The sequence below is a fragment of the Morone saxatilis genome, unplaced genomic scaffold (assembly GCF_004916995.1).
Source record: "Morone saxatilis isolate NCDOM2014 unplaced genomic scaffold, NCSU_SB_2.0 Contig23, whole genome shotgun sequence".
Lineage (NCBI taxonomy): Eukaryota > Metazoa > Chordata > Actinopteri > Moronidae > Morone > Morone saxatilis.
Window position 1 is genome coordinate 2,975,812 of NW_023339796.1, and position 24,359 is coordinate 3,000,170.

Genomic DNA, 24,359 nt, shown 5'->3' on the forward strand with positions numbered 1-24,359 from the left:
CAACCGCGTCAAGACGGGTCAGATCATGAACTGCGCCATGCCCTGCCACAACCCCTACTTCACCCAGGAAGAGAGGACTTTCACCGCCTTCTGGATCGGTCTGTGGTCCGTCCTGTGCTTCATCTCCACTTTTGCAACTGTGGCGACTTTTTTAATCGACATGGAGAGGTTCAAGTACCCAGAGCGCCCCATCATATTCCTCTCCGCCTGCTACATGTTTGTGTCCATTGGATACATTGTCAGGCTGATCGCCGGACACGAGGAGGTGGCCTGCAACAGGGAGAACGGCGCTGAACACATCCACTATGAAACCACAGGTCCTGCGCTCTGCACCATCGTGTTCCTGCTCATTTACTTCTTCGGCATGGCCAGCTCGATCTGGTGGGTGATACTGTCACTCACTTGGTTTCTGGCCGCGGGCATGAAGTGGGGGAACGAGGCCATCGCCAGTTACGCACAGTACTTTCATTTGGCCGCCTGGCTCATCCCCAGCATGAAATCCATAGCAGTTTTGGCTTTGAGCTCTGTGGACGGGGACTCCGTGGCTGGGATTTGCTACGTAGGCAACCAGAATTTGGATAACCTGCGAGGTTTCGTGTTGGCGCCGCTGGTTATCTACCTGTTCATCGGCACCATGTTTCTGCTGGCCGGGTTCGTCTCGCTGTTCAGGATCAGGAGTGTTATCAAGCAAGGTGGCACAAAAACTGACAAACTAGAGAGGCTGATGATCCGGATAGGGGTTTTCACAGTTCTATACACCGTCCCAGCCACTGTCATAGTGGCGTGTTACTTTTACGAGCAGCACAACAGACAGACGTGGGAAATTACGCACAACTGTACGTGCTTGACGGACCCGAACAGGCAAAGGCCGGACTACGCTGTGTTCATGTTGAAATACTTTATGTGCCTCCTGGTGGGCATCACTTCAGGGGCCTGGATCTGGTCCGGGAAAACCTTGGACTCCTGGAGGACTTTTTGCACGCGGTGCTGCTGGGGGAGTAAAGCCTCCGCGGGCTCCATGTACAGTGACGTGAGCACGGGACTGACCTGGAGGTCCGGGACTGCCAGCTCGGTCTCCTGCCCCAAACAGATGCCACTGTCGCGGGTGTGAACAGGGGACATCCCGCTCAAATGCATCTTATGTCATTTGACACTAAAGACTTAAAAACCAGCGCATATCAGCTCTTTTTGGGGACAAAGTGGCGCAAAGGCTCATTTATTTGGTTAGTTTGGTAAATGATTCAAGGTGAGTCCCCAAACTTCCAGTTTAGATGAAACTTTGGCCACGAGCACTCCCCTAATGTGAACTCTTTGAATTTGTGGTAATTTCTGCTTCATTCTGCTCACAAAAGTTAGAAAGATGAGTTTGGTTTGAATAGAGGGTGTTGGGTAGGGGAGGGGGGTGGGTTGACTAATTGTGTTGGGATTGTCCATCAGCGTGTTGTAATTAGCACATTAATGAGCGCCTAATGGCTTCTCTTTAAATAATGAGACTGTCAGCAGCAGAACAATGTACCTGGTACGAAGAATGCAGAGTCTTATCTGGGCTTAATTGAATGCGTACAGCTGACAAGATCCCCCCTGTCGATAGGTTACACGGTATAGCTGAGGCTCCCCTCCTACTCCTTACTGTAAAGAACCGCTGTGTCTTAAACATAAGGTTCACAATGAGACTGCTCTGCTTGAAATGAGACCGTCGCTCGGCTGTTTTTCTTTACAAGATGGATTTAGACGTACATCAATCAATGCCTTAATACTGTCTCATACGGGTTGCATTAGCGCGTAAAGTGTATTTATATAATTATTGCTGTACATATATTGTATATTTGTATATGAAAATTTACGAAATTGTAAATATGTATGATTTCCACTTTGATAGAAGATTTTATTTTGAGAATAAAACAACTTTTATTGACAGTTTCCCTCGTGCGTCCTGGTCATTCTCGCCAAAACTTTTTTGTGAGGTTTCAAAAAAAGTTTTTTAAAGCTGTTGTCATGCATGCTTTAAAAACCCTGTCTTCATAGTGTGGACTGGTGGCGGAGCGCACAAGCGGGTAAAATCTCTCTGTGCCTAATGACAGTTATGGATTCATTCATTTCTATTTAAAAGTATGGTGACTTGCATGGGTGGCCACATGGGATATGTAAGCTTTATTAAACCTCCCTGGTGCAGCAGATTTGCATGTTGTGACACGCAGGGAACAAAATCGGCATGGCTATAGGGGCACTGCAGGTGGTCTTCTCAGTTTAATGCCCTCCTGCGCTTTAGTCTTGTTATTAACTCTTGACTTTTGTCCTCTGTTAAACCCCTAATCTGGGCTAACTATGTCACATTTTAACTCATCCTATTTTTGAAGTCCATTAACTTCTTACTTAAAGTCTTTTTAAACAGGTGGATCAGTGCAAGTCGAGAGAGATCTTTTTTCCAGTGTTAATCAGCTTGTTACAAGAACTTTTCGTTCAAGAAAATCATTGAAATACGTGGGAAGAAAATATTCTGAGCACAGCAACAATTTTAGATCATATACTTTCGTCATACACGTGCAACAAATTCTTTAATTGGGGCGTTCAGGTTACTCTTAATAAGGTGGATTTTCCACAATGTAAAGAGGCCTGAGGCTCATAATGAAGTCGTCAGTGAGGAGGGACAGACATTGTAACTGCAGGCTGACACGCTCTCTTTCGTGCGTAAAGGTAATTACGGCCGTGCAGTGTGTGGCCCACTTACCGTGTGACACTCTTTAAACTGCCGGTATCTTCACTAAACTGTGATTCAGGGAATGTTTGTGCGTAATGGCTGCAGGGGCGCGCAAGTGCGGTCTATTTCCGCCTCTAAAGTTAGAAAATCCGGTATATCCTGAAAGGTTTTTCAACTATTCATGGTATTTCTGGGTCATTCAAAAACTCAAATGCGCATAACAAAAACTGATACGCTTCAATCTCTGGAGGAGACTCTGGACTAGACTACGTTGAAGGGAGACGTATAAAGTTGTATTATGCTGCCACCTTGTGGTCTGTCGAATGCCTACAGCCACCAGTTAAGCACAGAAATGTTAATTCAGCAACTGAATACACATCTATAAAGTGTGTTTAATGTCTCAAAATATATTCAGTGTTAATCAGAGTGAGAAAATGTCCCTTGTTTCTGATGCAGGTTTGTGTTATCTAATTCTTCCTTTTAAAATAATTAAACTTCCCCTAATCTCCTTTAAATGTATTTAAAATAAAGTTTTCAACTCTCTCTGCTCTTTCCAACAATATTTGTTGGAAATATTAAAATCCAAAACCCTCATGTTTTTATCGCTGCACTGATACATCAAATTAAAATATTTTATATATCTTATTATATCTTAAACATTAAACTTTTCCCAAAATTAAGCCAGAAATATTGGAGATGTATGGGAGAGAAAAGGATCACTGAGGGTTTGAAAAGTGCTACATATTGGTACCTGGTAGGTGAGTCAGAGTTTAAGAGGTTAAAGTCTTTATGTCACTTCACCGTTTTCTTCCTGGCTTCAGCATACAGACAGTGAAACAAATGGAAATGTCTGACTTTGACACTAACTGGCCAATTCGTTGCTGTGGATACCCAATTAATTGTGATGGAATACTATACACTGAAGTAAACAAACCAGTTGCTTCCTACAGACGTCTAATTGTTAAAACTTTGACATATGTCAAATTTGTCTCCAGACAGCAGGTCCTGTTTGCTCTGTTTAATGAGAACAAATTGCTCTGCAACTGCTTGTTAACCATGTGACAAGTTTGCTTCCTCCTCCAGTAGAGTGCGTGTCTGTGTGTGTGTGTGTGTGTGTGTGTGTGTATTTGTGTTGTGGCAGGGGGTTGGGCATGTTCCCTCAAGCCCAAAAGCAAAAAAAAATCAACAGAGGAAATGGGTTGAGAGGTCGTGCCGGATCCATCTCCTTCGAATATAAACAAGGCGCTGACTTGACAGGAAGAGCTCATCACCGAGACTGCTATTGGTGAAATTCAGATAACTCTTCTTCATTGGTTCCAGTTAGGATGTTTATGAATGGCATCTTTGTCTAATGATCTAATTAGTTGTCTGACTCCAATTGGTTCGGGAATAAATCATGTTAAGATGTCTGAATGGCTTACATGTGCTCTTAAAGGTCACATAGCAGTGGGAACCTATAGGTTCAGAATGTATACAAAGCTGGGTGGGAAGCATTTTGCTTTCAATAACAGCTATTGTCATGTCATGGCTGATTTACAATGCCATCTAAAACAAATATTTCTTCTAGGCCTGACATGCCTCGTGATGGACAGATGACCGCGCTGCTCTCTGCCTGCTGGGACACACGACGACCAAGAAGCCAAAGAAATGAAATAATCAAGAGTACACAGTTAGGGGTGTGCTGTTTTCTCCACGGCAGCGCAATAACTGATTTATTGGCCATTTAGGGGCTGCGCAAACAAGCTACACACACAACACAGGAACTGATATGGCGAACTTGTTAGCAAACAGTTGTGTTTTTACACATCCAGCAGACACAGAGTGCATTTTTCATTAGCCACCCGGCGAATTTAAGTCCAATATTTACTGTTTTTAGCCTCCAGTAACTCCTGAGTAAATTACAGTATCTGGCTCTGTAGCTGCTAAATGCTCCACTATGTTCACCAGCTAGCTGTGTGCTGTTTGGTGATGGGCAGGCAGTGTGCAGTGCTTTATCAGAGTTGTTTTGCCGAAAGCAGCTGGTCACTAGCTGCAGCCGGTAACGAAGCAGACGAGAGTGGCAAGAGTCAACTGTACAGGCCATAAAACTAACACAAACAGTACTAAAACACATGATTAATTGCCATTAAAAGACGCAATAAAGCTTCATAGAGCTAAAGTCTGTCACTGCGAGCCAACCCTGTCGCACACGCAGTCATGGGATCCATTGTTAATATAGAAATATTGATTATAGCCTCTTTAATGTTACAGGCTAAGCAGTAGCACAACAGTACTTTAAGACAACATGTATACAGTAAGCATGCTATTAGGCCTATTGGTTAAAGTTTTAGGTGTCTTCTCAGAAACTTCAGTGTTGGATATGTGGAACTTTTGACCCGCTGGTGGCGATAGATGAAAACCATTAAGATTTGGATTAAGATAAAAATCATTTTAAAGGCTCATTCATCTCACATGTATGTGTCAAATGTCTTGAGGGGTGTAGAGGTGAGAGGTCAAAGGTCATGTTAGTCATTTCTGGCATTTTCTGCAGAGGCAAAAAAAGCAGCCCAAGAAAGTTCTTCTCATACCTTCTGTTAAGTTCTATTACATGCTTGCTCAAGTGTAATTATTAGTTTTAACTTGTGGTTTGGGACAGTTCTGACTGGGCTGAATGGATTCTCTGGTCAATGTTTGCAGACTCAAAAAGGGACTCCACAATTTTTTCACATGAAAATCTGTTTACTTACTATTCAGGGTTGGTAAACACTTGTAAAATGTCTTCTATAGGTGTTGCTTTCTTAAATCTGCAAAAATAATCCAAATTTAACAGGATTATCTCAGATTGAGCTTTACATGTTTCAACATTATCTTTATTGGATTTGTAGTATAACAGCCCTAGGTCTGAATAAAGCCACAATGTACAAAAACATAATCACATAGATGCCTGATCAGCCCACCCACCCCTTCAGGTCAGACTATTAATTTCTTCAGAACATGTACCCATTCAAAGAAAAAATAAAAAAAAAACAGTAGAGAAACAAACACGATAGATGCAGAGGGAGGATCAAATAAAACAACAATAACTATTAAACAAACATGTCGGACTCACACATGATAGTTAGATTCAATATTTATGTGAGTATACCAGGAGTACTGTCTCCTACTCCTACTACTGTCTCCAGAAATGTTGACAAATCTGTTAAACTTCTCCAGGCTGTCCCTCCAGGTTATACATTATCCTTTCATCTGTAATACATGACTCTAATTTATAAATCCAGTTGTTCATCTCTTCATTGCATGGCTTTACATCTGGTGTTAATGAGGGTAATTCTAATAAATAGGAGTTTATTTGTATTGACTTTTATCACAAATGTGTGTTGGGCTTTAATTTTTTTAACAGAAAGCCTATGTTAGGAACTGTATTCTTATGAACTGCACTTCCCAGGTAAGGTTAAAAGAAAACTGCTACTGAGTTGCCTTATGTGAAGTGTAGGATCCAGTATTTTCATTCTAAAAAGTGAGAATAGCTCTACCTCTTCAGTTATAATTCTGACCATTTTATTTTAACGGGTCACTCCAACATCCCCCAGCTTTATGAAAATGGCATAATAAGTCATAGAAGTACCCCTTTGATTGAATAACAGAAACCAAACTCATGAGTTTTTATCTGCTCTGTGAGAGTTGATAAATGCACCAAGGCTGTCAAATTAATTTAACTGGTTTTTAAAATGGCACACGCAAGACTCTTAGCTTTCTCTGAGGTACAGGCATGGAAGATTTAAACCCAAACAGCTTTTCAGTTTCAGTTTTTATGGTGGTTGTTATTCGCAGAAGTATAATCAAGAGAAGCATATTATTTGTCAGCTACCTTGAAGCCCTTCAGCCTTCCTTTACACAAAACCAGCACTCTTGGATCAGTCTTTCTCTTTTTCCACCATACAATCCCTCCATCATCAACATCAAAGGGAGACAGAATAGATTTTGTCTTCCAAGCCATGGCCATCTGGGAAAAACCCCAACCCACCCCCTCCATCTCCATTCATCTAAACTACAACCTTAGAGGTGAAGGGGATGCTGGGTAATCAATATTTTTGATGCCTCTGACATCTTCTCTGATGTGCTGTTGTGGTCAATGTTCAGTTTTCCCTCCTACTTCTCAATCTCCTCTGTCTGTCACCCATGAGATTGGAGTGTGTTATTGCACCTGAGGCGGACGCAGGTTGACGCATTAACTTCAGTTGAGGAGGAGATCAATGGGCAGCGAAGGCACTGACTCCTAATATTCTGCTCTGTATTGATGTCTGAACACAGCTGTACAACACAGAGTGCACATATGAGCCATTTTGTCTCTGAATGAGATATCTAAGTTAAATACATTTTTATTGAAGAAAACTCAGATACATGACAACTTTATAAATCATAGTAAGCCTTTAAGGTTGTAAAAATCAAAATCCCATTGGAAATAACTTAATAGGCTTTAAAAAATAACTTTCCATGAAGGGATTCTGAAAATTTGTATCATATTTTAGTGGTAAACAAGGTTGATGTGGTATGGGGAAAAGAGTTTATATCCTCAAACTGCAAAGTTATGACTGCAATAGTTATCACTGACCACTAGATGGCAGTAAAAACAACACTAGCCTTAGGATTGAATGCAGGCAGAGATAAGAATAAGAAGGGTCCTACATGTGCCAACATTTAAAGGATTTCTTTGTGGGTGTCATCCTCAAAATTCTGGTCAGTTAAATCAATTAACTATGTAGTACCATGTAGTATCTCTTTTTTTCAATCCTGTGAAATGTCAATACGACAATAAAAAGTTCAATATAGAAACCTGTGTTCTGGTGCAAGCAAATTGTTCCATACGATCTTATTATAGATTGCACAACAAAGGGTGCCTTTAACATGGCTGATATCATGACTACACCATGTGTGAAGACAGACATGATGGCTGGGATTTGGCCAAGGACACATAGCTAACAAAATTGTTTCGTTTAGTGTTTGTGAGTGTCAGCAACAACAGACGTATGCTGTTACTTTAGGGACACTGTTTCACGTGGATGTGGCGTGACGCATGTGTAAGGGTCACTGGGTTTGCTTATCGGACCTCTTGATCTCCACCAGTGACAGTACAATCCTTTCTCTGAGCACCCGACTGACCACTGGCCACCTTGCTAATGTCTCTGCACCTCTTAGCTGCCCTAAATACCACAGCAGAAGAAGAATGAGAATGGTATGGAGGCATGTGTTAGGGTCACGGCTACACTGAAGGTAGTGGTGGTGTGAAGGTGGTGCTGTTGGATTGTCAGTTTTAAGTGAAGTTAAAATTTGTATTTACAACAGTTACTGCAGCCGAGAGTTTTTTGGTCCAAGAATGATACCTTCAACGCTTTTGAAAATAAAGTAAAATAAATAAACGCTAAAAGCACACAGCTCACAGTGATTGCAGAGAATTCCCACAAGAGGACAACTGATTGAAAAAGAAAAAGAACTTTTCCAAGGGGAAAATGACTGAAAGATGCTGAAAATGATGAATATATAAAAACATAAAATATCCTAGATACAGGATTTTATCAACTGTGAAATCCAATGGGATTATGATCATGAATAACTTGCTGTATCATTTAGGTGAAATGGTAGGGACTCTTGCACTGTGGTGGCGAGAGGGTTGAAGGTCTTATGTCATCCGAGCAGGGCTGGCTTAAGTCAGGTCATGGCTGGGTCATGGAGCGGTCATGCGAGAGGTCAGAGGTCAGTGTGTCTGTTGTGGCTGCCAGAGATTCAGTCATCCAGACAACAGCTGAGCACTGTAACTGCTTCGTCAAGGTCAGCCTCTGTTTTTGTGGGTGACTCCTTCTCTCATACAGAAACAGCTTGAAGTGTTAAACAAACATAGCCTGGACTGTACAAAAAAGTGCATCAGTTGCATCAGATTTTTATTATTAGAAAAATTTGTATTCAGTAAGCATGCATCAAGAAGAACTACACATCAGTTTTATCATGTGAAAAAAAGAAACATGTTAAGATTTGAAACAAGGCTGTTTTTTTATTAACTGTTGAATGTGTTAAGTGTAGAGCTGTATTTTACTATATGAACATTTTGCAGTCTCTTGCATGTCATGAGCCCTTGAGGTGTTTGCACAATTTCTTGTGATAAACTGAGGTAAGAACAAACATTCATTGACTTTTTGGGTACTTGATGGCAGTGGAACAAGCTGAAAACACATAATGACTTACACTCATCATAGGCAATGGTTTGCTATTCACCATAGCAACTTTATATATCTAGCAGACATTATGCAACATTACTATTGATGTTATTTTTCTAGCCACCAGTACCTCAAATACTCGCTGAAAAAAGTTGCTAAAAGGCTGTTTTTGTGGGTTTGCCACTATTTGCAAGACCTTTCACATTATACAAAATAATAAAAAATATTAATTAGTGCAGCTTTAAAATTTGTAGCAAATCTTCCTTTATAGTGCATCAAGTCTTTTTATAAATTCATGCTTAAATATAGTTAAAGCCCTTTAAAGGTACAGCAGTTTTCGTCCAGTAACTAATCAATAAATGGCAACCAGTCAATCACACCCATGCCCTCTTGTCTTGAGAGTCACTTCCATCAGACTGTTGGCCTGAGTTTGCCCCAACTGGGGTGTACTGGCTGGGCTTTTTGACACCCAGTGTTGGCACCCTGGGGTTTGGTGGTGGTCCTGTGTCGGGGCGAGGGGACAGTGGAGGTCTCAGGTGGCTGTGGAGGACAAAGTGAGTTAGCACCGGAGTGCACATGGGAGTGGGTGACCGAGACGTGTCCACCTTAGCATCTTTGCTTTCTGGCCTCTTGTCATTAGTGGATTGAGCCGTTTTAATTATGGTTCCACCATTCACATTTGCAAGAAGAGGTTCACCATTTGGCACAGCAGCTACAGCATGTTTTTCATCTTTGAGACCATTCTTTGAGCCTCCACTCAGGCTGGTTCTTCTGGTTAAAAGAACAGAACTGTCTTCAGTCATAGTTGTTGTAAACATACTGCTCTGCTCTCCTTTACTCATCTCCTCCATTAACATCTCCTTCTTCCTCCTCCACCTCACCATCGCCTTCATGGAGCTCACCAGGTCAACCAGACTTAGCAGAATGGACAGGGAGGCAACACCCAGCATGAAGTTGAGCATTAAGGTCTTCTCAGTTGGTCTGGAGATGTAGCATTCGACCCCAGATGTGCAGGGAGCTTCGTAACAGAGGAAGCTCTTAGGAACGGACAAACCAAAGAGAAAAAACTGGCCTGCACCGAAAACCACTTCTAGAAGGATCCGTAGAATTACAACCAGTAAGTAAGCGCAGTAGAAGCGCGGCACTCCCCATTCATGTGGGAGGTAGTGAAGTGGAGCTTTATGCAAGGACAGTTCTCTTGAGGAGCTCGAGTTCTCAAGGGTAAAAGGTGAACCACCTCGGCTCCTGTCGCAGTAGAAACCTCCGGAACGGGAAGATGACAAAACTTTATGCATGACGTAGGTTACGAACAGCACATGGGGAAGGCAGAGCAGAATAAGGTGGAAGAGCCAGAGACGGAAGACGGATACAGGAGCAAATGCGTCAAAACACACGTTAGAGCAGCCTGGCTGGATGGTGTTGCAGATAAATCTTTCCTGCTCGTCAATGAAGAGGGTGAAGCCAGCCAGCAGGAGGACCAGCAGACGTAAAACCAGCATCAACATCCACCAGGTTTTACCTATAATAGAAAACAGATGATTAGGTAATAATTAGATTAAATTAATTTTAAATAATCCCAGTGGGTTGTTGTAGCAGCCAATTACATTGAACTGTATAATAATCAAATGTATTAAACATGACACAATGAATGATTGATGACAGAACAGCAGAAAAGCAAATAATAAAGTACATAATGTAGGATTGTTTACAAATATATGTAAATCAAAAATGTATTACACTATAAAACATCAATATCATGACAAAATTACAAAAGCAAAAACATACATTTTGACAGAGAGAAAATAATGTAAGACAAGTATATCACTATGGCAGGAAAATCACAGAAATCCTACCAGCACTTACTAAAAATACATTGTTCTTAATGAATTATTTAAGGCATCTACCTAAATCACACCTTGGGTTGAGAATATAACATTTTTACAGATGTAACTGATTTAACTTGATAGCACTTTATACTTACTGTTTATTTGGGTTAAAAATGTGTAATTGTCATAATATAGAAAAAACAAATTTCTAATTTTATAGTTTCTAACATTGCTGTACAAAAGAAAAACTTACCCATAAAGGAGACACTTTGACTGACAGTGGTGAAAAGTAGATCTATCGCTCCCATCTTCCTCGCTGTTGAGCGCTGACCCTGATCCCATAAGAAAACAACCCCAAAACTCTCAAGAAAAGCTTCTTTAAAACAAAGAGAGGGAGGGAGTTGCTGTCCCCTTCAACACTGTCCCAGAACTACAGTGCTGACCCTCACAGCTTGCCACTAAATACAGTCACCTCTAATATTTTCTTACTGCTTCACACTCTTGTCTGCAGAGGCCAGGCCCTGTGGAGAGAGCTATTCTTACCAGGCTGCCATCAAAGCATTGTTGGCATGTCGAGGTACCAGTCAACCTTACTGGAAGCTAGCAATCATACGTAGGCGAGCTTGTAATAGACAATCATAAACTTAAGACAGACAGCTAAATGGCATTTAGGTGATCTCTAATTCACAGACAGGTAATGATTATTATTTTAGTAGACACTTAAAGTCAGTGGCAGCTTCATTCTAATGCCAGTGCTATTAAACAGAACACTCCTCTTGTCATTGTCAGAAATGTGTAAATCACTAGTTAAAAACACAAAATTATTAGACGAGCATTTTTATTAAAAACACCTCCATAAATAATTCACAATGAACCCGTCTCAGTTTTTTCAACTCTTTATACATTGTACAAAGTTATTTTGCAAAATAATTAGATTTTAGTGCTTCAGACAAATGAGAAACAAACATGAAAACCTGATCAGTTGTTTACCAGTAGCAATTAGATTGAAATTAAATGTACAATGGAAATACAAAATAATCAGTTCCTCAGCAGTTTCAACACCTTTAAAGACTTGGCTCAGCAGTCGGGTTTTGTCTTGATAGAAATTAACATCAGATTGAAAAGTGTTCTCTATGCTGAAATGATTTTTTGAAGTTCTTCAAATGTTTGTCCAATTTGTGTGTGTTCAGCATAATGATTCTGGGGTTTAAAAGTAATGAAAGTATACCTTTGTGTGGAATGAAAGCACACTTCATGCCTTACTTCTTTTAGTAATCTGAATTTAGAGGCATACACCATGGCTGGTGCCTTTTTTTAAGGGCGGATCAACAGGACACACTGGTGTTACTGGTCACACAGCAGATCACTGCAAGATCTCTTGAATGATTTGTGGTCTTTTATTATGATCAGACCCACCTTTGTACACTTTTCTTTGGTCGAGACTACTGTTGAAAAGTTAACTTTCTGTTCCCTTCTCCTTAGCAATGTGTCAGCCTCCTATGAATATTTAGTTATTGGGTTTTAGGAATTTGGGAAAGCTGTTCAAAACCCTTTAACCCAGGCGTTACAGGCATGGCTCTACTGTCTTCCTTCAGTCTAAGTTAAATGTTTAACATCAATCAAACAGCACTGTGAAGGGGTCAGCTAGGAAATAAAGACAATGGGTTAGCAGCCATTGAGCATGAGACTTAATTGATGAGATACTTCATTTACGATTTTCCAAATGTACTGTAGATGTAATGTACTGTTATCTAGCTCTATAATACTGAATAAAAAACCAAGCAGTGCTGTGTGGCCTCCCCACGCCCTCTACTGACCAGCATCCACTGCAGAGTGTGCTTGTCAGACCAGTACATCCAGCTGTTTGCAGCAACTTTTAGTTGTACAGTAACAGTAACAGTATGATTATGTGCTAAATACATTTGTAAGGTGCAAAATAATCATCCACAATACATTTTTTGGAATTTTGTGTGTAAATGAACTAATAGCTTTTTGCAATGCTCAAATATCCACTAGATGTCAGCAGAGAGGTGGGCTAACTCTACTCAAAGCTTCTATGTGGCTTTTTAAAATTTTAATTGGACAAAGTGAAGTTAAGATGTAACCAAAATCAGATGAATATTGAATCTGAACGTGCTCTGGTCTATATTTCATGTTATGCAGTGTTTGATCATGCTCATGATTATGCCCCCAAAGTAGGAATGTATTTGTGCCATCTGTGGGGAATGTTGTCACAATGTTTTAATTATTCTGGCTCCTTCCATCTGCAATTTGTCACTTGTCATAATTTGTGTTTCGACTCTCAGCATCACCATAAATCAAAAGAATAAACAGGCTACCTGAGTATTGAGAGGTACGCTAGAAATACTGTAAACGTTGAATATAAAGATTTCCAAAGGAGAAAACTTGCTAACACTTTCATTATTCTAAGACCTGTCAAAGGAAATAAATAACCGGTAGAAATTCCAGTGCTACACTACTGTATTTGCAGGTACTATGGGGTCAGACAGCTGCAACCGTTCACATAATCAAGTAAAATAAATAATATGTTTCATTGTGAAGTTGCAGGGCCATTTCAAAGGCAGGTTATATTAAATATTTCAAATTAGCCAGACACAGATTATTCTGGACAAAACCAGAAACACAGAAGATTAAGACAGGTTCAAAATGCCATGTCGCAGGTGGCTTTCAAGGCCGCCTTGTCCAGGACTTGATTGGTCCAAAGCTAGATCTTTCTTAACAGCTGATGTAACAACCTGGAACTCTCTTCTCTCTTTCATGAACAGAATGGGTGAGGCACTGTGAAGGCATCAGGTTAAGTTAGAAACCTGTCTGGCATTCACCTCATCTCCTCAGATGGTGGTTTCACTTTCCTGCCTCCAGTTTGAAGGTGTAAGGACCAGAGCATGATTTCAGGTTCCAATCACTGCTCCATGTCTTTGTAATATCTGGGTAGTTTTCTCATCCAGCCAGTGTCTGCAGCCTGATGCCAGTGTTCAGTACATGGCAGATTAATAGTTGTTAGGAGAGGATTGCAGGAACCCATCTGATCCCACATAGATTGTCCATGCTGGCTGAGCGCTTCCTTGCAGCTCTCCGTACATCCTTGTACTTGTCGTCACATAGCCTGGAGATAGCCTGAGGAGAGGACATGGAATGGGTTATTAAGAAGGAACCAAAATTTTACTTTCAGCCAAGAACTGCATGCTTGTGATGAATCTAGATTAGTAAAGCCCCTATTTGTAGAATTTTATGCTGTGGTCTGACGAAATGAGACAATCCTGATGAAGATCAGTGAACTCTGTAGCCCGTTTTTGACCAATTTGACCAATTTTGTTTGTTTGCATTTCCATCACATTAAAAGATAAGATTAGGTAAATTAGTCTGCTAAACTATTAAAAAATGAGGAATTTCTTTGCAGTTTACTGTTGCACTTCTGCGATGTTCAGATGAATGTTGCAAACGGAGACTAAAAACCCTACAAACACAGAATTTCTGCTTTAGATTGTAACCACTTTGTATTAATTAGGAAACAACGTTTAAAGATTAGCAGAAGGAAAGAGCAGCATGCATTGCTTTATAATACAGTGTCTATTTTTTATACTACCACCGGGGGTGCCAAAGTAAGAAATCTTCAGATTCTACACATAGTGGCTTTAAATTTCACTGGCAAAATGCAAAGGAAAGGAAAAAGATACACAAAGACAGAAAAGACAGCTGAATAGAAGCACCTCTAGTTTTTGGGCCTTGTCTCTGCTGAGCGGCTCCAGGGGGAAGCTGAGGTTGTTGGACTCTGAAAGCGATCGCAGGTCAAAGTAGTACTTGGCGTAGACACTGGACGGCACGTTGATGTTGAACTGCAGCAGCTCCAGAAACTGGCGCTCCAACTCATTCCTGAGGAGGAATAAGCTAGAGGTTCATTCATGAAATCACGATTTCCTGCACCACTGCTGGCTTTCTATAATAAACATCTCCCTCCTTACACACACACTACGTAAAATCAGAATATCAATACATAAGTCCAAGTCGTTTATCCAGCTTTTGATGATGTGTGTTCATGACCTGGCCTGGTAACTGGAAGGTTTAAATGCTTTTAACAGTTTCCCAGTGCAAGCAGTGTGCTGTTGACCACTCAAGGGTCAACAATAGCTGGGCAGAAACATTTTCATTTCCTTTACACATTGTTTTAACGTGTCCAGAAATTAATACCAGTGGTTGGTCAAAATCCAACGTTTTTAGTCTTCTGTCCCTGCGATGATGAAATTTCCCATTTAAGGTCAAATCTATCAGAAAATAATTTTGAGGGATTCATCTTTATCGTCCTTTTTGTCCCAGTTCTGAGACCTAATCCTAATATGAATCTTAAGTCTGAAACCAATTCCATTTCTTATCGTGTAATAAACTCACATGTCCTCTACAGTGATATCCTTGAGGATCTGGCAGTAATCGACGTTCCACACGGCCTGGTCGTCCCAGACCTTGGAGGCAAGCAAGATAGCACCCAGAACGATTCTCTTCCAGTTACCCGGACAGATGTCGATCTCTGCATAGGTCAGGAGCCTCTCCAGGTAGACCTGCACAACAACACGGATAAAGGAGACGTTACTGAAAACACAATAGTTACACCTTTAACATCCTGAAAATGGTGTATCCAATCTGTCTAACTCATTTATTTTCATTCACATTAATTCTTTCCTGGATGACATCCTACATTCATCACTAGTCTCTGTGACCCACCCACATACGACAAGACGACGTGGTATTTTAGATGCAGAGCCTCATCAACCAATTTACACACACATCCCTGGCTTGTCTCAACATATCAGGGTGCAGTTTCCCCTCAGGCCTAAACAGAAACTGTGTGTGTTTGTGTGTGTCAGGGCACAGTTCAAGGCAGGTTGCGCCTTACCTTTGTGGGAAAGCTTTGTGAAGAAACTTGCCAATGCTTATTCTTTTGTTTACTAGCTTGTTTTCCATATGGCGAGTCAGCCAGGATGTACGTTTGAGAGTTCTATGTTATGGTCCACGGAAAATAACAGGAGGATGGAGGAGGTCGTAAAATCTTACCAGTGTGACGATGGCACACTCAGAAGTGAGCTGAGCGGCACTGAACAACGTCCTGACAAACCGGTAGATCTGCTTCTGCTCTGGGTCATGCTGGTCGTAGTCCCGCGGAACCTCAGATTTCTGGAAGAAGGGAGCAGAGGGCGGGGAAGAAGGGATGGAAGAAAGAGGTGAGGAGAGAAGGGGAATATATGGGTGTAAAGAAAGTTAAATAGAGGCAAATGTAACAGATAAATAAACCAGAGAGGTAGTGACACAGTAGTAGTACAAAATGTGACAAAGCAAACTGATGAAGTCTTACTGTGAGAGGATGGAGCTTCTCATCAAATATATCTAGCAGCATCCCTCCTTCTGTGTCCCTGGCATGAGGAAAAACATCTACAAGGTTAATTTGTTAAATAATTAAAAATTCAACAATGAAATAAGACTTAATCTACTGCTTCTATGTGTTAAATTAGATCACTGTATTAGAGAGGGTTAGGGGTTAGGGTTAGGACTAAGGTTAACCCTAACCCTAAGAGAGCAATTTTCTTGTGTTATCTCTAAAACATACCTGATTAATTAAAACTATAAATATACTGTGCACACACAGTAATAAGCTTTTTTAAATTTTTAATAGCATGTACTGAAGCTTTTCCCTATATTCATAATAGTTCTATGCATACAGTACCTGTGTGTTTGTTCTGGGATTTACAGAGAAGACTGTTTGCACTGATAATATTAAAAATGACATGAGAATCCCCACCTGTTTTTTATATGGTAATAAATTGCCAGTGATACACTGTAAATAGAAGAAAAAAAATACATGAGTTAAATATAACAGATCTGTCTATGATAAATCAAACATCTTCCTATGTGATGGATAGTCTTTATCATGTCTTTTACCATTTGATGGTGTATTTGAGGTTGGGCTGGCTGGCTGTGTTGTCATCTAGGAAAATAGTGGAGCAGGAGCTGTATTTCCGCCTCAATGTACCATGCTACAGACACACACACACACACATACACACACACACACACACAGTGACTGTTATTAGAGTGAACATGTTTTTGTCTGACCCACATAAAGCATGGGTGTCATGCACAGAGGGAATGAGAATCAGTGTCATGCGAGCTGAGAATGTGATGTTTTACATTTTCAGCTTCCTTTGTGTCCAGCTTTAAGTCCTCTGACAATAACACAAAGGCTAGCTGATTTTAACTGAAGGCAATGACTCACAGGTGAATCTGAGGTTCATCAGGCTATTTAAATAAGAAGTGGCATGATTGTGAAATAACATGGTGTTGATTTGTGGACAGAAACAGAAACAATTGCACACTTACATTATTGATGAAGAGGCTTTTTCGTTTATCTCGCACTACAGAAAGAAAGACAAGGATACTTTTAATTTCTGACAACTGACAGCAGCACAATTATACAAAATGACAAAACCCAGCAGTTTTCAACTAGCAACACACACTGTTATCACAAGAAGCAAAACACAGCAAGGAGTTAACACACTTCGTTATGTGAGTTGTAACACAGGACAAAGCAGTCTATAAGCGTTGAGAGGTCACAGTTAAATAACATTAGATAGCAGAAACACCAGAGCTGCAGCAGACGGAAGAAAGGGTGCTGTTACTCCACTAGAGGGAGGTAAAGTCACACGCAGGGCTACTCACCATTCCTGTAGGGCATCTCTGAAAAAAAAAAGGAACCAAAAAACCTTATTCTGTTTGCAGTAGAGTTACTGGTTCTCAGCAGAAATCTTTTCAAACATACAGTACTACACCAGTAGTTATCAACATTTGCTAATGTCATACAAACACAATCCAGATTCTAATGGAGAGAACATGCAGTAAGCATTAGCAATGTAAGCACCGCTCAGAGAATATATTCAAATCAGGTTATATTTCTGTGTCTGCCTCCTTGGTTGGCAGCGGTTTTCAACCTGAAGGTCAGGGCCCCGCAAAAAGGCCACAAAATAAATCTGAGTGGTCAGGAGATGATACCATGGGAGGAAAGGAGATGACAAAAACAGCTGTTACACAAAATTGTTTCTTTTCTTACTTGTTTGCCTTTACCTTGTAATGCACTGGAGCATAAACATGAAATAAAATAATTTGCTCACAGACAGCTCATACATATTTGCAACCTGTGACAAGCAGTCACAAGCCAAAAAGGTTGGAAACCCAGCAGATTAAAGGATAAGGCCGGCAGTCAACAAATAGAATGAAAGACCAAAACAATAGCCAAATAAAACCATTTGAAAACTTTATTTAATTATATTTTGTCATGGTTTTCATTCATTTGTTCATCTTTTAACTCTGCTGTCATTTCAGACCCAGCCACTCCCTCCAGCCATTAGAGTCACCTCACCTGCTTACCAAACTCACCTGTTTGTTACTACCTCATTAGCTCCCAGCCTATGTACTGGTTCACACCCACTAGATCCCTGCCAGACTGTCTGTGTGCCGTGGTCTGTAGCTTTCCAGCTTTAGTATTTTCCTGTAGATTTCCTGTCCTGATCCTGTTTTGGGAGTTTTCTTTATTCTGCCTCAGCCTAGCCCTTTTTCAACTTGTTTGCCTCCCTCAACCTTTGCATGTTTTCTAACCACAATGGAGCTCAGTGGCACAAAGACATGTCAGGCTGTGACTCCACAGACAATATTTGCTAGTAGGATTAATTCACTGGTACATTGGTCTCTTCAGGGGATTTGTTGATTAAAACAAATAAAAAGGCTAGAAAAGCTTTACCCTTTAAAGCCATGAGGAAGAGGGAGAGAGGCGGGCTCACCATCATGTGACTTTTTTTCCCCAAGACAAGACTGAATATTGTAAATGAAAATCATTCCATGCTGCTCCTCTATTTATCCTTTTTCTGTTTGTTTGCAGCACATGCAAATTCTCTGGATGAAGCCCAATATGATGCAGTACAGCATCTGATATCTGTATGATGCTAAGGATTATATTTAACAGGAAAAATCATTCATCAGATGCCGTTTTCATCAGCATCACAAAGCTTGTATTGTCTGTTGCTGTTTGTTCCCCAGGCCTCTAAGAAAAACGATGATCTCATGCTGTGGTGTTTACGGCTCTAAGAAACATGTTAACATTTCCTCTGTCACTGTACGGCCGAGCCCCCCCACAGGATGCTGAAGCTCTCAGTCAGATGCCTCTGGGCAACGGCATAAATTAGCAGACATCGGCTAGCCACAAAGAAACAGCTCTGGGATCAGAGCTGCCACAGTATTTCTCCACGGAAAATCCCAGACTTTCTTTCCAGAGCCTCATTATCTTGATTGTATTTAATGACGATGTTAAGTGTGTTCTGTGTGGTACAAACACGTCAAACTAAGGCAAATGTGTTTTACTCAGACTAGCTTGGTGAAACTGATGAGTTTAAATCTGGTTTGCATTAAAATAACCATTTTAAAAGTGAGAAATTGGTCAAAGCCTATGAAACAGAGCTACTTACCGTCGTTCTGGGATTTACTGAGGAATATGGTGCTGGCCCGCGGATGGTCCGATGGATTGTACTCCATGTTCAACTCTGTGAAAACAGAAAGCAAATGTGTCACTTTGGCAGCAACGATCAGTGAAACACTCCTGCAGCCCTCTCTCCTTCAGTGGAAGTCCAGCAGCATCCATTGATTTTGTTTTAGAGGGCAGTAATGTACAAATGTTACTGGCTCATCAGCAAATGGCCTTGTTACGTCTCAGGATTGATGGGATGGACGATCACTGCCAGTGACTCAACAATTTCCTCGCCTTGAAGATTTCGAAACATACTTTCTCTAAAAATATGTTTTGCCACACTAGCAGCAGGGCTCCGGGGATGCCAGTAAGCTGATCCAACATTTTGGTCCGAGCCGCAATATTTCAACACATATTGATGGATTGCCATAACACAGATAACAAAGATGCCCTGAAAACGAACAACTTACTAGCATTTAGCTCAAAGCAGGCCTGCTAACATGGCCGTAGACTCTTAGTATTGTCTTGTATGACATCAAATAAATAAGAAAGCTAACAATTATTCATGAGGTTATTTTGTGTTTAATATGTTTTTGCAGTCACACACTTTCTCTGTAAAGACAGTTACTTCATGTGTTTCCCTTTGTACGGTTGTGTGCCTATTTATTGTTCCCCTGCACTCACAAACACATCCAGACATGATTCATGTTGCCATCCAAAACTAATCTGGTCTGCATCATAGCCTGAGGGCACGAGCCACTGATGCATGTGTGTGTGCATCTTATCACACAGGGAAGCACTCAAAATATGTGCCATACATGCCAAAAGTCGTTGTTGCCTTTGTTTCCTTGTAGATAACAGGAGCTACTTTGATAATGGTGGTTGATCTGAACTCAGAATGCTACTTTCTCTCCTCACTGAGTGGCCTTTTTCACAGCGGACACTTCTATAAAACAAAACATGCCACGCTGTTAAAAACTGTGATGTACTCTAATTGCGCAAAGACACATTTCCCATAGATCTTGGTGAAAAAGCAGCGTAATTAAAAATGACAGGAGAGCATCCTTGGTGTTTTGCACTCATAGCCTGAACTCCAGTCGTGCACTCCATCAAAGTGGTTGCTTTTGGTGAAATCAGCATTTAAAAATGCCTGGCATGCAGTGTGCATTGCCAAACGTTCTGACTCCTACGATATGACTATAACAGACCCAGATTAAGATCCAGGCTATTTGATTACAACTCAGGCATTGGAAGAGCAGCCGATCATCTGTCTCAGTGACAGCAGCTGCTGTGAGACCACTGACTGCGGGGGATTTAAAATAAGAATATCAATGCTGTTAGCTAACAGAAGTGTGCTAATAATCCGATCCAGAGAAATTTAACTAGCATTTCTTTCTAACGCCATGTTCTTGCAGGCTCCATTCAGCTATGTCTTCCCACAGCTCTGTCTGCATAGCAACAATATGTATAGACCTCAGAAACACAACACTCATGTTAGTCATACAATATTTCCTAAACAGCTTGGTTTCAATCTAACTAATTAACTACAGTATTAAACTTCTTTAGTTGTGTTTTGAAAGATAAAACACGTGTCCAACAGCGTAAACATGTTTTATGAATGGAATTAATCCATTACTGTGCTTAGGTGGCACAGTGGATAGAGTGATGGATGAATCCCTGCACATAAGCCTGTGGGAATGATGGATGTAATGGGTGTGAGTGTGTATACTGGTACAGCAACTGAATGATTTTGTCAACATTTGGAAAGAATGACTAGAATAATAGCTCACATTAATATATCTGAAATGTGCAAATGCCTGTATGTGGCTATATGGACACAATATATAATGAGAAAAAGAAAAAAAAGAAAGAATGCGTGTTGTTTAATATTAGGCTGTGGCTCTATGAGACTTTGAGTGATGCAACTCTGAAGACACCTGCCTTACCACAGGGAGCCACTTGAGAAACCTGCAGGTGATGAATTAATTGACGCTCTTTGTTGGTGAAGGGTTATAAAAGACTCAGTCAGAGTGGCTGTTGCACATTGAAGAAGGCACAGCTGAAACATCTGTGCATTCTCCTCCACTGAAAAACAGAATTAAAAGAACATTCTGATAGATTTTGGTGGACTTGATAAACTCATTTGAACCCAAATGCCACTTGGTCCCCTGGCAGCTGACCCACTGCTGGATGGTTGGCCAGAACCTGAACACAGTTTCCCTTTTTGCTATTTTCAGGAAAACACGTCTGATTAGTTCTGGTTGAAGGCCTCAGCTGCCCACCAGGATGAATGGACTGAGCTTGGATTAGACTTGTGTCATTTAGCACCTTACGCAACAGTAATCAGGAGTACGGCTGCGTCCGGCTGATTTCAACATATTCATATTAGAGCTGAAACAGTAAATGAGCTGGTGCTCGGATCAGTGGCCCTGTGGGGTTGAAGATGTGAACAGAAGTACTTCAAATTGACTAACCATAAAGCATTCTGGTCTACTATTTTGAGCTTATTATGCATCCTTAACAAAGTTTGAATGCAGCTTCCAGATACTGATTGCTGAAATCAGCAATCCAGTGGATTCTACAATTACATGCACTATACAGCTACAGATGTGTATATGCTCAGTCTAATAACATTGAGCCATTGCTGCCTTTTAACAGGTATTATTTGATAGTATTTGATAATAATATTTGAGTATTTAATCATCCTATCTTCTCTTATTTTGATGATCCTGTCAGGTTATTTTTAACATTGCAATCACATCCTTATACACTGAGTTTAAAATGTTCCTATTTGCATGGGCAGTTCCAGGGGGAGGCCTGGGGTGCGACCCCTGAAATCTGATTGGCCCCCCCCAATTGCAACCCCATCATCCTCACCTCTTCCACACCACACTGTCGACTTAACACATCCACTGTTATCAACCATGTCATGCTGTTGCATGCATGGTTGGGAAGGGGGCTAATTAACGCTCAAAATTAGGCTAAAATTTGGTGATGGAACAACTAGCATTGTCATTTTTTTTCAAAGGGGTCCCTTGACCTCTGACCTTAAGATATCTGAATGAAAATGGATTCTATGGGTACCTACAAGTCTCCCCTTTACAGATGCCCACTTTATGCTAATATCATTATGTTTTTGGGCAAAAACCATGCAGTTTATTTTTGTCTAGTGCATTTTCTCTACATACTCTACATATTGCTGTAACATTTAGACAGATTAATGGACAGATTTAACTACACATCAGGAGGAATCTGTATGTGTAGATTAACTGTTATCTATCTTCCTGTCACTGTGGAATCATTTCTGACAGGTGCCACGGACATGTCAAATATATGACGCAGGTGTCAAACAAGAGTCTAAGGCTGCCAGTCACACAGAGCTGACTTAGCTTTTCACTTCAGTCAACACTGCTGAAGCCTGTGTTAGGAGCCTTTCTGGAAAATAAATCAGAACTCAAAAGCTAGGCAGTTTTAATCAATAATCCAAAATAACTGGCAAGGTTAGACGTTCAAATGTTTTCTTTTAGCTGTTTTCAACAGCAGCAAACATTTTAAGCCACAACACAAAATTAACAAAGGTTTCAACCATCAAAAGATATAGTATTGTGCTTAATTGTCTCAACAGACATGTTCATTGTTGAGCAACGGTGGCATGGAATGACTTCTTTATTTCAGAAAGTAAGACAACATGTTTTAACAAATACACAAGGACTGGTGTAGAACATTATAGGGTTTTTTTTGCCAATGATTGGAGGCATTGTTATTCATATTTTTAAATTGTTATCTTAATGCATTTCTATGTCTTAAAACAAGACATGCTCTTGTGTTTGAAAGGTGTTACACAAACCAAGTAACATTTCCTCACATGCTCTGTAAAACATTTTCGATAAACCCTTTCGATTAAAGCATTTCTGAATAAATCTGATAAGACTTGACCTACTAGGCCTACCTACTAGAAATCCCAGAGTGCACAGCAGCTGGTGTCGAGTGGTGATATGTGATATGTGATATTCACCACCTCAAGTAAACTTTAACGAAGACTTGCGGTCGGCATCTGCACAGTGAAACAGGAGAAGCTCGGCTAACCTATCAGCTGGCAAGCCAACCTGTCTGCCTTACTGCTCTTACATAATGAATTAACAACAGGCACAGCCTGCTCTTAACGGCCCAATCCATAACTGCACTGAAGTGTTTCTATTATTGTTTTTATTTGGTTCCTTTTAAAAATGTCCTTGGACCCTCTATTCATTGTGCATAAACCAAATGATAATCAGATGGATCCCCACTTTACATTTGTTTGTATGTTATACGTACAGGGCTGCTAATGGAGAAGTGTTCATGACAGACAACATTTTGCAGTATTTGTATGTGGTTTGGATTCTGTGTCTGTTTCTTTCAAGCGTCTTACTGCATCAGTGTCTCCAGCCTAAAATGTATCAGTCTCAGCAACACAGTGCTGCTGTCATTTACCACAATCTGTTCTGTTGTGAGGATACATCAGTCCTAGATCCATTTTCCCCAGTTCTTCACTTTAGGTCCGACCATCAAACGTCTTTCAGGGTTTTTCAGATGAATGAAATCAGTTTTGACATTTTAAGTTTACATGGTGAAGAACAATAACAGGTCCAATATTTTCTTCAATGGTTCAAAGAGTCAGGTGGAACAGAGGCCTCCAGGCCCAAAGACATTGCCTAAAAGTCTTAAAACTTTTGTACTGAATCTGCCTCTTTAGCTCATTGTTTTGGCTCAAAATAAACACACAGCTCTTCAATAAGAAAAAGCTTTTTTTTCTGAAAACAAGCCCATACAAGCCAAGGTTACCAAAATGGCAGAGAGGCTAAGCTAACAGGTAGCCAGGGAAAAAAATGTACCTTCTAACAGGTGTGTTTTTTTTTTTTTTTTCAATAAAACCAAAACAAAGCTAAAAAGAGAGTGAATGTTGGACTTACATTTGTTAGGTGGACTGAAACACAACCCTAAAGTGCTCTGTGTGCTGGATGGGTAAGTAGGCAACTGTTAGCTAAAATATTAGCCACTATAACTATTCCTCCTTCCTTCCTCTACTGTATCGCATGCACATTAGTTAGTTATCCTTCCAGCTTGCCTTACAGTGAGTAAGATAGCTA

At 40.6% G+C, this 24,359-nt stretch overlaps 2 protein-coding genes across 3 annotated transcripts in view; one reads left to right on the forward strand and one right to left on the reverse strand.

Moving 5' to 3' along the window:
- LOC118335285 (frizzled-8-like) overlaps positions 1–1,364 on the forward strand; it is a 2,384-nt gene extending 1,020 nt beyond the window's left edge. Inside the window, exon 2 of the mRNA XM_035671539.1 lies at positions 18–1,364. Within this exon, the coding sequence (XP_035527432.1) occupies positions 18–1,111 (1,094 nt within the window). The 3' untranslated portion in view covers positions 1,112–1,364. The remainder of the gene's footprint in view (positions 1–17) is intronic.
- Positions 1,365–11,554: 10,190 nt separating this feature from the next.
- LOC118335224 (cyclin-Y) overlaps positions 11,555–24,359 on the reverse strand; it is a 22,391-nt gene continuing 9,586 nt past the window's right edge. Inside the window, exons 2-11 of one of the 2 annotated variants that reach the window (XM_035671458.1) lie at positions 19,235–19,309; positions 17,439–17,456; positions 17,100–17,134; positions 16,662–16,756; positions 16,522–16,557; positions 16,078–16,135; positions 15,780–15,899; positions 15,120–15,286; positions 14,444–14,606; positions 11,555–13,850 (exon numbers count right to left, since the gene is read on the reverse strand). In XM_035671458.1, the coding sequence (XP_035527351.1) occupies positions 13,734–13,850; positions 14,444–14,606; positions 15,120–15,286; positions 15,780–15,899; positions 16,078–16,135; positions 16,522–16,557; positions 16,662–16,756; positions 17,100–17,134; positions 17,439–17,456; positions 19,235–19,309 (884 nt within the window). In that variant the 3' untranslated portion in view covers positions 11,555–13,733. The remainder of the gene's footprint in view (positions 13,851–14,443; positions 14,607–15,119; positions 15,287–15,779; positions 15,900–16,077; positions 16,136–16,521; positions 16,558–16,661; positions 16,757–17,099; positions 17,135–17,438; positions 17,457–19,234; positions 19,310–24,359) is intronic. The other variant, XM_035671459.1, reaches the window with a different exon arrangement.